The sequence below is a fragment of the Typha angustifolia genome, chromosome 9, assembly GCF_048772165.1.
Source record: "Typha angustifolia cultivar Huaian chromosome 9, ASM4877216v1, whole genome shotgun sequence".
Taxonomy (NCBI): Eukaryota; Viridiplantae; Streptophyta; class Magnoliopsida; order Poales; family Typhaceae; genus Typha; species Typha angustifolia.
The window spans coordinates 4,194,876-4,207,338 of NC_133247.1; the positions used below are offsets into that span (position 1 = coordinate 4,194,876).

The following is a 12,463-nucleotide window of genomic DNA, read 5'->3' on the forward strand; positions in this document are numbered from 1 at the left end:
AAAAATAATAATGGGTGTCTCACTATATTTAATTAGTTATATAAAATAGAATTAATCTAAACAAATAATAATAATCTCACGAAATAAAAATTATTATTTATTCAGACAAATGACGTGCAAAATATTATACAAGGATATAAAAATAATGAGGGCAATAAGTAATAAAATTTGTATGAATGTCTTGAGAATAAATTGGTTTCCATTAAAAGTGTCCCAAAAAAGAAATCTTTGACTTAGAAATCATGATAGATTATTTATTCAAGACAAATTGATGGATACTGTTACTTCTATATAGGGTATACATTGTCACATTAAATACTCATAATAGTGATAATATAATTAGTCCCTCTTTGATTTTCTTTCAAATAATTCTCTATCAGTTTAAACTACTATATATTTTTGTAATTTATGGCCAATATATTCTTTTGATTGTCCATATATATATATATATTAAAGTAAAGGAGATAAAATTGGGGAAAGTAATATTTAAATATCTTTAATGGAACTATTTATTCGAGGATGAACTGTGAAAAATACTTTTTTTACATTTTAAAATATTAAGATTACATATAATCTATTATTTCCTAAAAGTTTGGGCGTTTGAAACCAACATCTCTCTTAATAATTGATTAAATAAAACCATAATATGCTTAACTTTGATTACAACACATTTGTTGTAACCGTCTAATTTTTTTTCCCTAATTTAAACTTATAAAACTATAGAAAAATATTATTTATAAACTACATCTAATAATTAAAATTAAAAATTTTAAGTGTAAACCTTCAAATTTTTTTCACATGTCTCTTTTGATGTAATTTTTTTGTGACAAATAGGCCTTTTAAACTATTGAAAATATCTCACTCCAGAAAACTTAAAAAGACCAAACTACCCTTTAAAAAAAAAAGTAAGAGTACTCCAGTAAATTCTCACCCCCCTCTTTCTTCCAAAACATATTAATCATTCGTAGAGTTTGTAGAGTTTGTAGGTACGTAAAAAATAATTATAATTTACGAGGATTTAAAAGTAATTATCCCAAAAAAGAATCATTCTTTTCTTTTTTTTGAATCAATTGCGACAGTACAAATGATTCTTGATGGCGCTGTTATAAAAAGAAAAATTGAATTTTTTAAATATTAAAAAACCCGTACAAATTTGGAGGCAGGACCATCCATGTTAAATGGTTCAATAAGTATGCCATCCTCAACCCAGTCAGCAAAGCTTATAGGCTTATAGCTCATGGACAAAAGTATCAAACCCTAGCTCATCTGGCTCTTCGCTTTGGCTTCTAGCTCCAAAATTTCAAAGCCCTAATGAGTTGAGGGTGTCAGCCGTAGTGCTTTGAGATCCAGATCATTTACCCCTCTCTCTCTCTCTCTCTCTCTCTTAATTTTTTTTTTAAAAAAACCACTGAAAAAGAAAGGGAATCAGACTCGAATCATGACTCTGCTTGGGTCCGACAAGTAGCACACCGAATCCCAACCAGGCTTGCCATGTCTATTGCCAGGTTGCGGACAATCCTCCAGCCTGGCTCTTAGATGTCAATTGGAGACGTGGCCAAGTTTTCCCCGAGAACGGAGCTCCATGCCAGGAGTTTTTACACTTCGAATCATCATTATGATGCCCAGTTGATTCCCTATTTGACTTAGTCAATTCAGCTACAGATATTATAACTTATTATATTTATACCCTCCCTCCTTCTATGTTTACTATATATATATATATATATTTTTTGCATGTATCCCCCTCTCAAATCACTTATTTATATTTATAGGTACATCCCTGGTGCCACTTGGTTTCTTTTGCAAGAGTACCTCTTAAAATCTTCTTCTTTTTTTCTCGGATATATTGGTCTCAAATGATGCATCTTTATTATTTCATCTATTAGATGCTTCAAATTTGGAGAGTATTTTATTCAAATATGAAATTTTTGGAGGGGTATACATATAAAAAAAAAATTACATGACCCGAACGTCATTTGAGCTCACTTTGAATAAAATGGAATATCATGTGAGTTAAACTTGACCTATAGTATTAAACAAACGTAATTTATAAAAGGTAAGGGTTCTTTTAGAAAAAAGGGAAAAAAAAATAACGTTCGAATCAGAAACGAACCTATAATATAATAATATACGGGGACGAGGGGATATTTGCGAATTGCCCCGTTTTCGTAATATATTCTACTCAGGCTTCTGCAAGCCAGGAAAGTAGCTCATCAGCCACGTGGCGGCTGTAGCTCTTCTGGTACTATTAATTTATTTTTCTTTTGTACTACATTTTAAATTATCTAAGGAAATATCTGTGGAAACGAATAATTAATTTGGTGCACTAAAGTTCGTTTTATTATTCCAGTAGCTAATTTTTTATTTTCTCCGTACACAAGTTTGGCGAGAGTGGACCTCTCCACAGATTTATTCATCGAAATAGCTTCTCGGTCAAAATTAATATAAAATCTAAAAAATAAAAATTATTTATTTAAATTATATTTAATAAAAATAAATAAGAGAGATTTATCTTGTTACAATATTATAAACTAGAAAAAAAAATAAATGTAGATCAAACCAAAATTTCACACATGTTTTATATAAAATCAGTATTTTATATTTAAGATAATAGCATAATTTTTTTAGTATTTAAAATATTAAATAGTTTAATATATTTTTGCCCGCTCTAAGTAACAAATTTAGGAGTTGAAATATTTGGATACATATTTTTGAGAGGAGACCTAGTTTGATTAAAAACTCATTTTGGACACCTATAAGTTACGGTTAATAGTTTTAACATACACCTATAAGTTTAGTAGTTTAGCAGAGGCATATAATAAAATTTAATGGTCAATTATGTTTGAGAATATCTACGCAAAATACAAATATCAACTATAAGCCAAAAGGGCAACCATGTTTGAGTAATCGTCTCTCTATACAAATCCCAATAATAAAGGGGTCATTTGGTTGAGTTTATCCATGCATATGGTTCGGATAAAAAACTCAGATAAATTTCTTTTTCTTTTCTTTTCTTTTATTATTATTATTTTTGAAAACTCGGATAGATTTCAAGATAAATATTTTGATGCTTCATGTCCTCTCCCTTATGTTATACGATGCTTTTTGCAGGGCCCCCTTTTGCCTTTGATTGCAGAACACACCTCCCCACTCACTGTGATATGTTGTCTTCCTACTTCTTTTGTCTCTCTACCTTTGATTGCTCAACACACTTCATCAAATGTCATCACTCTCTTGCATGCCTTGTACTTTTGCTCTAAAGATCACTTCATTAGCACATTAGTCTTGTCACAAGACTTGGAAACTAAGAATGTCTCTTCAAGGTTCTATACAATCCTCGGGTTCTGCACCTCTTCACTAAATAAATTAGTGCTCAAATAGTTAAAAAGATTATAAGTTCGAATCCCAGTATAATAGCTTTTTATTAGAGATAAAAGAGAGTGATTATAGTTACAACTTACAGGGCTGGCTAATAAGAGGTTAGATCTCCTCTTCAAGATTCCCTTGGAGACACTCATAAACCAGAGGTCCTACAAGCTTTAGCTACAAGAACCCACAATAAGGTAATTAGCTATTTCCTGTTCTTCTACAAAACAATTATTAAGTCTAGCTAGTTGATTAATTCTGAGAAGTTATGTCTCAGTTGTCTTGTTCCATAATTGCTGGGTTGGTAACTTGGCATAATTAGATCCCATGCATGCATTTACTAAGGTTTCTGACCATGATAATTTAGAGGTCAACATACTCACAAACCTTTTGTCCTAATGTGTTATTGTTTGCATGTGACTGATGGCTCCACTTCTATTCAGATAGGAACTGAACAAATTAGAACAGATGGGTATATATCTTAGTTGAGATGATGAATTTGGGCAGGAATCTAGCTCATTAATTTAGCATAAAGTCTTGTGCTTGTTGTGGCCCTCACTAATTAAAACGCCTACCTGTGTGATGTAGGATATCTGTTCTGGTATCTTCAGGGAACTATTATTGATCATAAGATTTCAGAACTTGCAAGTGCCCAGATCCTGCAGTCAGATTTTTACTAGTTTTTTTTTTCCTGTTTTTATAAACCAAACCATTGTTTCTTGTATGGATATCTTTTGGGCTGAATAATTTTGATATTAATTGTTAGTTATCGAAAAGTAATCTGAGTAGTATTTACTCGGAAAATGATGTTTAAAGGGCAACAAACACCAATCTTGTACTGTTGTACATGCAAATAAGGGTCAAAGGTTTGAAGGAATGCACACTTTTTGTGTGGAAGGCTCTGGATGAGGAATTAATGTAAGTGCACTAATGGGAGCTGTCAGTAAACTAACCGACAGAACTAGCCTACCTAAAGACATAAAAGGAACATATAAGTCTTGTTAAGACGTCATGATCATAAGTTGTCTGAAGATTACTCTACTGTAAACATTATCTTAGTTTTCCATCCAGGTGGAACTTTGCCATCGTTAGCCAGTAAATGACTATTCATTTAGGCATTACTACTTCTCTGAAGAACAAAACTAAAAAAACTTACCTGAATTTAGTTCCTCATCGATGCGGACGATTACAATTTCGACATGGAAAAATCTCAATGTCTGCTAAAAGTTAAGCTGAAACTAGGTTACTGTCTCAGTATTTCGGATATAATGATTGAAGAACAGATCATATCATACAAAATTAAGATTACGAACTTTCTGAGGGTGTTTCAGTTCATGTGGTGAAAACTAGCAATTCATTGATGACCAACATAATGATCGGAAAACATTCATTAAGCTACACATATTTGTTAAAAAATTCCACCATGCTTCTCAGTTTGCATTGAAGTCATTTAAGCATCTCGTTACGGTATCGGCAAGTACTTCATCTTTGTGACTTTGTTGAGATGCAGTAGCCTGTTCTTTTTTTGATCTCTACAAAAAGAAGAACAAGATTAGATCTTTAGCTTCTTTTTAACCTCTACAGATCATAATTCTCTCTTCTTTTTACTTGATATTTTCTTCGAACTATTGTCGATCGCTATTATTAGCATATTATCTTCAATTTTCTATCTGATTTTGGGAAATATATTAGTACTGGTTCCTACTGAAGAAGTAACAAGTGACAAGTTTTAATCTTAAAAAGGTGACATCATACTTTTTGAAATTTATCTCTTCTATTCTGTCCATGATTTTAAGAAAACTAAACTGAGCTGTAAGAGAAAATCATTAATGATTTTCAAAATTAAAGACATGTTAAACAGTTCTGTTAATCTGTTATGCATAGTTATAGAATTACAACATTTCCTTTTATTGAATAGATGTAATTACCCAGACATCAATACCTTATTTTGAAAAAGTGTTTTCTAAACTCATTGACACACTAAGCAATAGAGAAAGAAGCAGATCACCTTTGATTTCCTGTGCTTCTTGGCTGCCCTCGTTCTTCGATCAACCGCATCGATGAGCTGATTAAACTGTGAACATGAAATATATACGCGGCATAACTATTACTATTTAAGAGAAAACTTAAAGTTGACTGTCAATTTTTACCTAAATAAACAAGAACAAATGACAGTTAATTCAGCATCGCAATTGCAGCATCGGTTAGCCGAAAACCATAATTAAGACATCTAATGTTGATTATAATCTATTTACTATAATTATTATAATCCCTCATTTCTAGGTTAATATAGAGGAAAAAAAATGTAGTAAAATTGAGAGAGAGAAATTTCTATCTAAAGAAGGCAGCAAGGTACCTGGTTAAGAACAACCTCATATTTTCTCAGGCACTGATGTTGTCTGCAATCTTCTTCTCCAGACATCCTCTTCAGAACCTCTGAGTATTTGATCAAACTTTCTTATATGATATTCACCATTGTGTTGCAAGAAACTTGGTGATTATATACTGATAGAAGGGAATAGAAATTGAGAACATATGAGGTCTTTGTTTTTTAACTGAACAAAAGCCAGAAGGCTCAGTAAGTTTTATTAGGAAACTAAATAGGCATGGCATGATACATGCATGAGGAGCTCATCATTATCTTTTCTTCCTTTTGACTTAAAACTTTTGAAAAAGTTTCAGTGTGAGATCAACAAAGTTGCCGTTACAAGAAGAGATCAATCCGGTGAAGCCATGTCGTAAGAAACCGTTATAGATTATGAGCTAGCTCGGTTCGATAGGGCTAGAAATTATATTAATTATTATGAAACTTTAGATCAAGATTTAGAGGCTCATAATATTTTTCAGCCATGTTAGGAATGCAATAGGATGAAAATATTAGTCCAATACATTTAATTATTAGATTTTTGTAATCTCTATATATTTGCATACAGATTGTTAAATTAAACATAATTCAAGCTAAGCTTGATTTTGAATTTAATTTCGAATCAAGCTTGATAGAGCTCGCTGGCTTGCAACAGTTACAGAATTACACCCCCTACCACCTATTATTGCCTTCGTCGTTGCGAGAAACACACAAGGGTCTCTTCGTCATATGACATCATTAAAGGGGGATATTTGCATAAACCTCAGGACACGTGCACATGCACGTGCACGCCATCTCCGTTCTAGGTCCTAGTAGAAGAGTCTAGATGCCTTTTCTCCTTTCGCGTTGACCGTGCGAATCTTTCTTTTTATATAAAGGATTTTTTTTTTTCCTTGCTTCCCGTTTTGTTTTACGAGCGGGCCGGAGGAGGAGGGGAGAGAAATCGTCGAGGGCCGCGAAGATGATCGAGGTGGTGCTCAATGATCGATTGGGGAAGAAGGTCCGGGTCAAGTGCAACGAGGACGACACGATCGGCGACCTCAAGAAGCTGGTCGCGGCGCAAACCGGCACGCGGCCCGACAAGATCCGGATCCAGAAGTGGTACAACATCTACAAGGACCACATCACCCTTAGGGACTACGAGATCCACGACGGCATGGGCCTCGAGCTCTACTACAACTAAGGTCGACCACGATCATAACTTTTGTTCTTGTTTTTGCCATTCTTAATGGAATATGATGTGATTTCCTGCTTTGGTTTTCTTTAATTTGTCTCAGTGTGTTTGGCGTTGTGTGTTTCTATTTGAACGCTGTGAATACTTGGTTCATGTTCTGATTTGTCAATGATTAATTGTAGAACTTGGATATATTTGAGTAGCACCTCTCTACCAATTTCACGCTCGAACTATTAAGAGATCAAGAGCTATAGGAAAAATCGAAAAATTAGACCTTTTCTTAGTTCTTGTTGGCACGTGTTATGTAGGTGAAGAAAGAGAAAGAAAACGATTTGAGATAGAAATTGATATTTAAATCTGTTAGAATATAAAGGACGAACTAGATAACGTGATGAGCCTGTGTATGAATTGTCAGCGATGGTAAGCCAACATGCTCTGCAGATGCAATTGGTATACTTTTGATAAGTTTGGGGATAAATGGTGTCAATATTTTTTATGGTCTTGTTTTGTCTTTGAGTGTATTACTCAGTTGTCTACTTCACGCTGGAATAATAGAAGAATATAAGATGGATTAACTTGAAACTGGAGATAATGCTGCGTGTGGTGAATCCTGCCCTCATCATCAGAATGTCAAAGATAGTTGGGTTGGGATATTCAGTTCTGTGTGAGACCACAACTTACTATTGAAACATGGGGGTCATTTGGTTGCATGTATCTTTGGAAGCACACACATTAGAAGATGCTGCATCTAGAGATGCAAATCTCTTGTTTGGTTGATTGTATTTTGTGAAACTGTTTTTGTTGAACATAAGTATGCTTTCATGCTTTATCAGGTTGCATGTGAAAAGTCTATTTGCTAGCTAGGATAATTAATACCAATTTATGATCAATTGTTACGTCCCTAAAACGAACCCGAGTGAATGAAATCTTAACTGGACAAAAGGATTGAACAAATTTAAAATTAAAAACAGGCAGGTGTCTTCATTTCTTGAGTATTTGGATAAAATGTTCTCGAGATAAAATGAATTAAATGGTCCGGTAAAATATTTAGGATCAAATGCTTACTTATTGGATATCTGAGTTACTTTGCAATATCTACATTTCTTTATTATTGTTATGCACAGTATTGACGCTTATATAGTACCACTCCGTACCAAGTATTTTCTTCTTTGCCATTAATACACTACAAGAAATTCTTCTTTCATGTTACTTTTCTTTCCAACTAGTTTAGTATATTAATCTCTCACTTATTTCCAATGAAAATAAGCACAAAATGTATATAAAATCTCCAAAGAATTTCAAAATATAATAAGAAATAGGCAGCCATAAATTTGCAATTCAGATACCTAAAACCCAATTCAAGATTAGCTAAAAATTTGTTTGCAATTAAGAAGGGGTACATAGGTTGAGAGAGAGGGAGGGAGGAGGGATTCACATTAGTAAATTTTTTGGAAACCATGGGTTGGGGAGTGTGGTAGAGAAGGAGCGCAATATAAAAGAGGGGTTAATGTAAGATGACGTGCATTCAAATTTGAGTGGATGTCAAAACCCAGAACACTGCATATGAGCTCACTATGGTATCTCAAAATATTGCATTACATGTTATATACATTAAGCCAAACTTCTATTCTGCTTGTTGGAAGGTTCGTCCGGATCTCTTCCCCATTCTACCAATGAATTATCTATAATAATATCTCAAAATATTGCATTACATGTTATATACATTAAGCCAAACATTATTTTTCAGCCTAGATGATGCATCTATATTGTGCAAAATAGATCAAAACAAATAGCCCGACGGTTAATTGGGAGGTCTAGGAATCCAAACTCTTCTATATTTTGGTCAAAGAAACTTGTTGACAGAATCACTTATGGCATAGTGATATCATGTTTGAGAGGCTGGATCATAGATCATTTATACTTTTCATTTGATCTTCGGGTCACGTTTATTGAAAGATCTGTATAATAGAAATGTGAAGACGCACCTGTCTCATATCATGAATTTGGTGATGTATGCCATATGAGGCCATAATTATTCTGCTTGACAAAATAATTGGTTGTCTCCTGTTTGAAAGTGAATGTCAGACGTGTTCCTTGTACTTGTGTGGCACAAAACTTATACTTGTTTTGATTACCTTGCAGTACAATTATGTTTTGATTATTTTTATCTGAGTAATGCAATGGAACTAGCGCAATTATCATATTGCAACATATGAGACCATTTTGGTTCTACTCATGTACGAAATGCTGAAAACAAAACCCAAAAAATATGTGCCTTCACAGGAAGCTGCTTCCTTCCTTTTATTTTTCATCTTCCTTCAGGTGACACGAAAAAGATAGAGAGGGTCAGCCCCTCGAATGTGTAAGGAACTAAGGATCCACCACTGACAGTAGGAACTAGGAAGGCCTTTCACCATGCAACAGTTAGCATTGCCGATTTCATGCAACACTAAGAAGATGTTGCACAACAGTAAGAAATATTAAAACCAGGGAGTCTTTTGTTAGTGGTGGGGATGGTTTCCATTTGGAGCAGTAGTAATCAATTGACATCAGACAGAACTAAGAAAATATTAACTGTAGGAAGTACACGTTACTTTAGTGTTCTGTATCCTTAACATTGCATATTGTGCCTGAACGTCCTCTTCTCTTTCAGCTTCTTGAGTTGTTATATGCATAATCTATTATCGCCTTCAAAATTTCTACCTTTGAGAAAAATTTCAGGCTTCATCATGAGCTTAATTTTTGTACTGAATTGCAGGCTGATTGATCTCAATGCATGTGCTTGTGGGTTGTGCAGTGTTGATTGGAATATAAACAATGGTGGATAAGCTTTGGTTGTATGAGCTATAATGCTTGTAATCATTGTCTATTCCTGAAATGTGGATTGTGGAGTGTTGATTGGAATATAAACAATGGTGGAAAGGTTTTGGTTGTATGACCTATAATTCTTCTAATCATTGCCTATTCCTGAAATGTAGATATTTTTGTTATTGGTGGACTATATAAATGTGTTGGCTTGTGTATGCTTTTCCTGACGGTTGAACAATGTCCTTGAGTATGGATCTACTCGCTTTTTGTCCAAATAAAGTCCAATTTCCTCTGCTTGCTTTTCCTCCAAATTAAAGTCAAAATTTCTTTCTATTGTCAACGATGTTACATTTATGAAAGCATGCACTCCATTAAGTCTGCATTGCTATGTTGTTAGGCTATCAGTTGGGTCTGTCGTAAGCCATTAGAGGGCTGGCCTGGGGTCCATATCAATCCACTAGTCTAAAACTAGCAAATTGGTGTAGGCGTGTAGCTCAACCCCACTTGCTTTTGTTGCCAGACGTCAGTCCACAATAAGTTTGTTAACAAAAGGAGCCTAGTGACTTTATGCCAACTTGAGATTAGCTTAGAACTCGTAACAAACAGTTAGGTTAAATGGGGTTGTACTTTGGACTAAATCACTCTACATCGTATATTTTATTTTGTATAATTATGTATCTTTATACTTTTAATTAATTTATATATAAGCCCCATTAACAAAGATTATAAATACCTTTAAAATTAACAAATAAATATGTTTTCTCGTTTATGACAGTTAGTGGTGGTTTTTATTTCTCAGAATAAGCGGGCTCAACTTAGTTATATATTATTTAGAAGATATATAAATAGAGAACATAGGAGGGAGTAGGAGGATTGGAAAGTGAATAGCGAGGAAAAGGAATAAAATGATATCTCAGAGGAAGAAAGTAAGCGTGATTTCCATTACAAAAATTCAAACTTTGGAGGGAAAATTTGATATTTCTTGCTAAATTAAAAGTGCAGGAGGTTAATGATTATATATATATATATATATATATATATATAACATTAACCAATTCCTATCAAGGCATAATCGAGAGTCAAGTTGATAGATAGAAATTGAAAACCAGGTGCCGAGAACTCTGTCCTCGAGCCAACCCGGGCGAAAGTGCTGCCGTGTTTTGCTCGCCGTGGTGGTCAAAACCCAGACCGAGCGGTGCGAGACCGAAACCCGAGCTGGACCGGAGTGACGTCACGATCCCTTGGGAATAAACCCTTATTGTCATTATACTTTGTGTGGACACTGAAATTTAGGTTTTATAAATAGAATTCACAGACAACGATGAAGATTATACTTGCAGACCTATTATCTTTTTTCAAAAATTTATCAAACTAAATCCTATGCCGTGTCGTATAGATAATCTTATATTTATTATTTGATCCTACATTTAAGAAAAAAAAGTATTAACTCAAAAATATTAAGGTTTAGTTTCATCTATAATATATAATCCGAGATATGACATTTATTCACCGTATATAAATAAATATATAGTTTCAATCCTCGAACACCCAAGAGTCAAAGGGTGAACAGTCCCAGCGCCCCGGTCAACGCGGCAAAGGCGGTTCCTCCTTTGCGGCGCAACATTCGCAAGGCGTCATCTGACGCATGCCCCGCACGTGAGGAATCCATCTATCGCGGGTCCCACTCTCCACATGGGGGCGGTGTGCCACGTCTGACCTATTTATTTTCTCAACAATCCCAAGGGCGATTAATTAAATATTATTAAAAACTCCACCCTCCCCCCACGCTTGCGCCGCAGAGGCTGGGAAAATGTGTTCCTCTCTGAATCTCGTACAAGAGTTATGTTTTTTTTTTTTTCTTTTTTTAATTTATTCAGATAAAAAAAATATAAGGATGATCGAGCAATCTCCACCGTTCAGATCTATGATCGACTGTTCGACTAGGGGCAGGCGGATTTTATTCATCGACAGAGGGAGTGGCGTGCAAACCTCTGTTTTGACTTAAAAAGCCATGTCCTAGAAAAGGAGCATTAGCATTACTACGGACAAGTAGGGAAATGAAGAAGCATGTGGAAAGGTGATTATAGTACATCTCATCACATGGTAGTGTTTAGGGTTTTCTTGGGATCACACACAACGATAGGATTGGGACTCACTTCGGATTTTATTAGTTAGTCTGTACACATCATTAGATATGATCATAAAATTAATCATAACTAGTAGTATATGCATGATTAATGCCTTGTTAATAGTATATCCTATAACTTATAAACTAAAAACTCATTAAAAGTTTTGGATTCTTTAAAATGTGGTCTTTTGAACTATTATGTCTGGCCAAATCTCATACAATGTAATGTCAGAGTCCACCTTAGGGACGGACAACATCACCTTTAGGGTGGAATGAGAAGCTTCTCATGATGACCCAACTTGGCATTTTTAATTTTAGTTATCGTAACAAAAACACCACATAGCTTAAAAGAGGAGAGCAGCAGTAAATAAAAGCAATACAAGATTAGTAAATGTCACATTTAAGTCTGCTCACTTCGCTTGTAGCAAAGTCAGCTAAGATTCCATGCCATTGCAATTGATTCAAAGACAAGCAACATATCCTACTCATCCAAGTTTGTATTTCATATCCTTCACCTGGAAGCCATGTACCTCTGGAAAGCTTTTCGCCATTCCAGAAATGCCTCCGAGAAACAAAAGTATATAGCATATTAATCGAAAAGCTAATGGTAGAGGTTTTCAGG

The 12,463-nt window shown here is 34.4% G+C and overlaps 1 protein-coding gene across 1 annotated transcript; it reads left to right on the top strand.

Annotated features, from left to right (window-relative positions):
• Window positions 1–6,628: 6,628 nt before the first annotated feature.
• LOC140767887 (ubiquitin-like protein 5) lies at window positions 6,629–10,007 on the top strand. The gene is made up of 2 exons (XM_073107967.1): window positions 6,629–6,915; window positions 9,664–10,007. Exon 1 carries the CDS (start codon window positions 6,693–6,695, stop codon window positions 6,912–6,914), a length of 222 nt encoding a protein of 73 aa, XP_072964068.1. The 5' UTR covers window positions 6,629–6,692; the 3' UTR covers window position 6,915; window positions 9,664–10,007.
• The last annotated feature ends 2,456 nt before the right edge of the window (window positions 10,008–12,463 follow it).

What these genes read in the sequence shown, in the direction of transcription:
- LOC140767887 (XM_073107967.1), top strand. Translation starts at nt 6,693, where the DNA reads ATGATCGAGGTGGTGCTCAATGATCGATTGGGGAAGAAGGTCCGGGTC.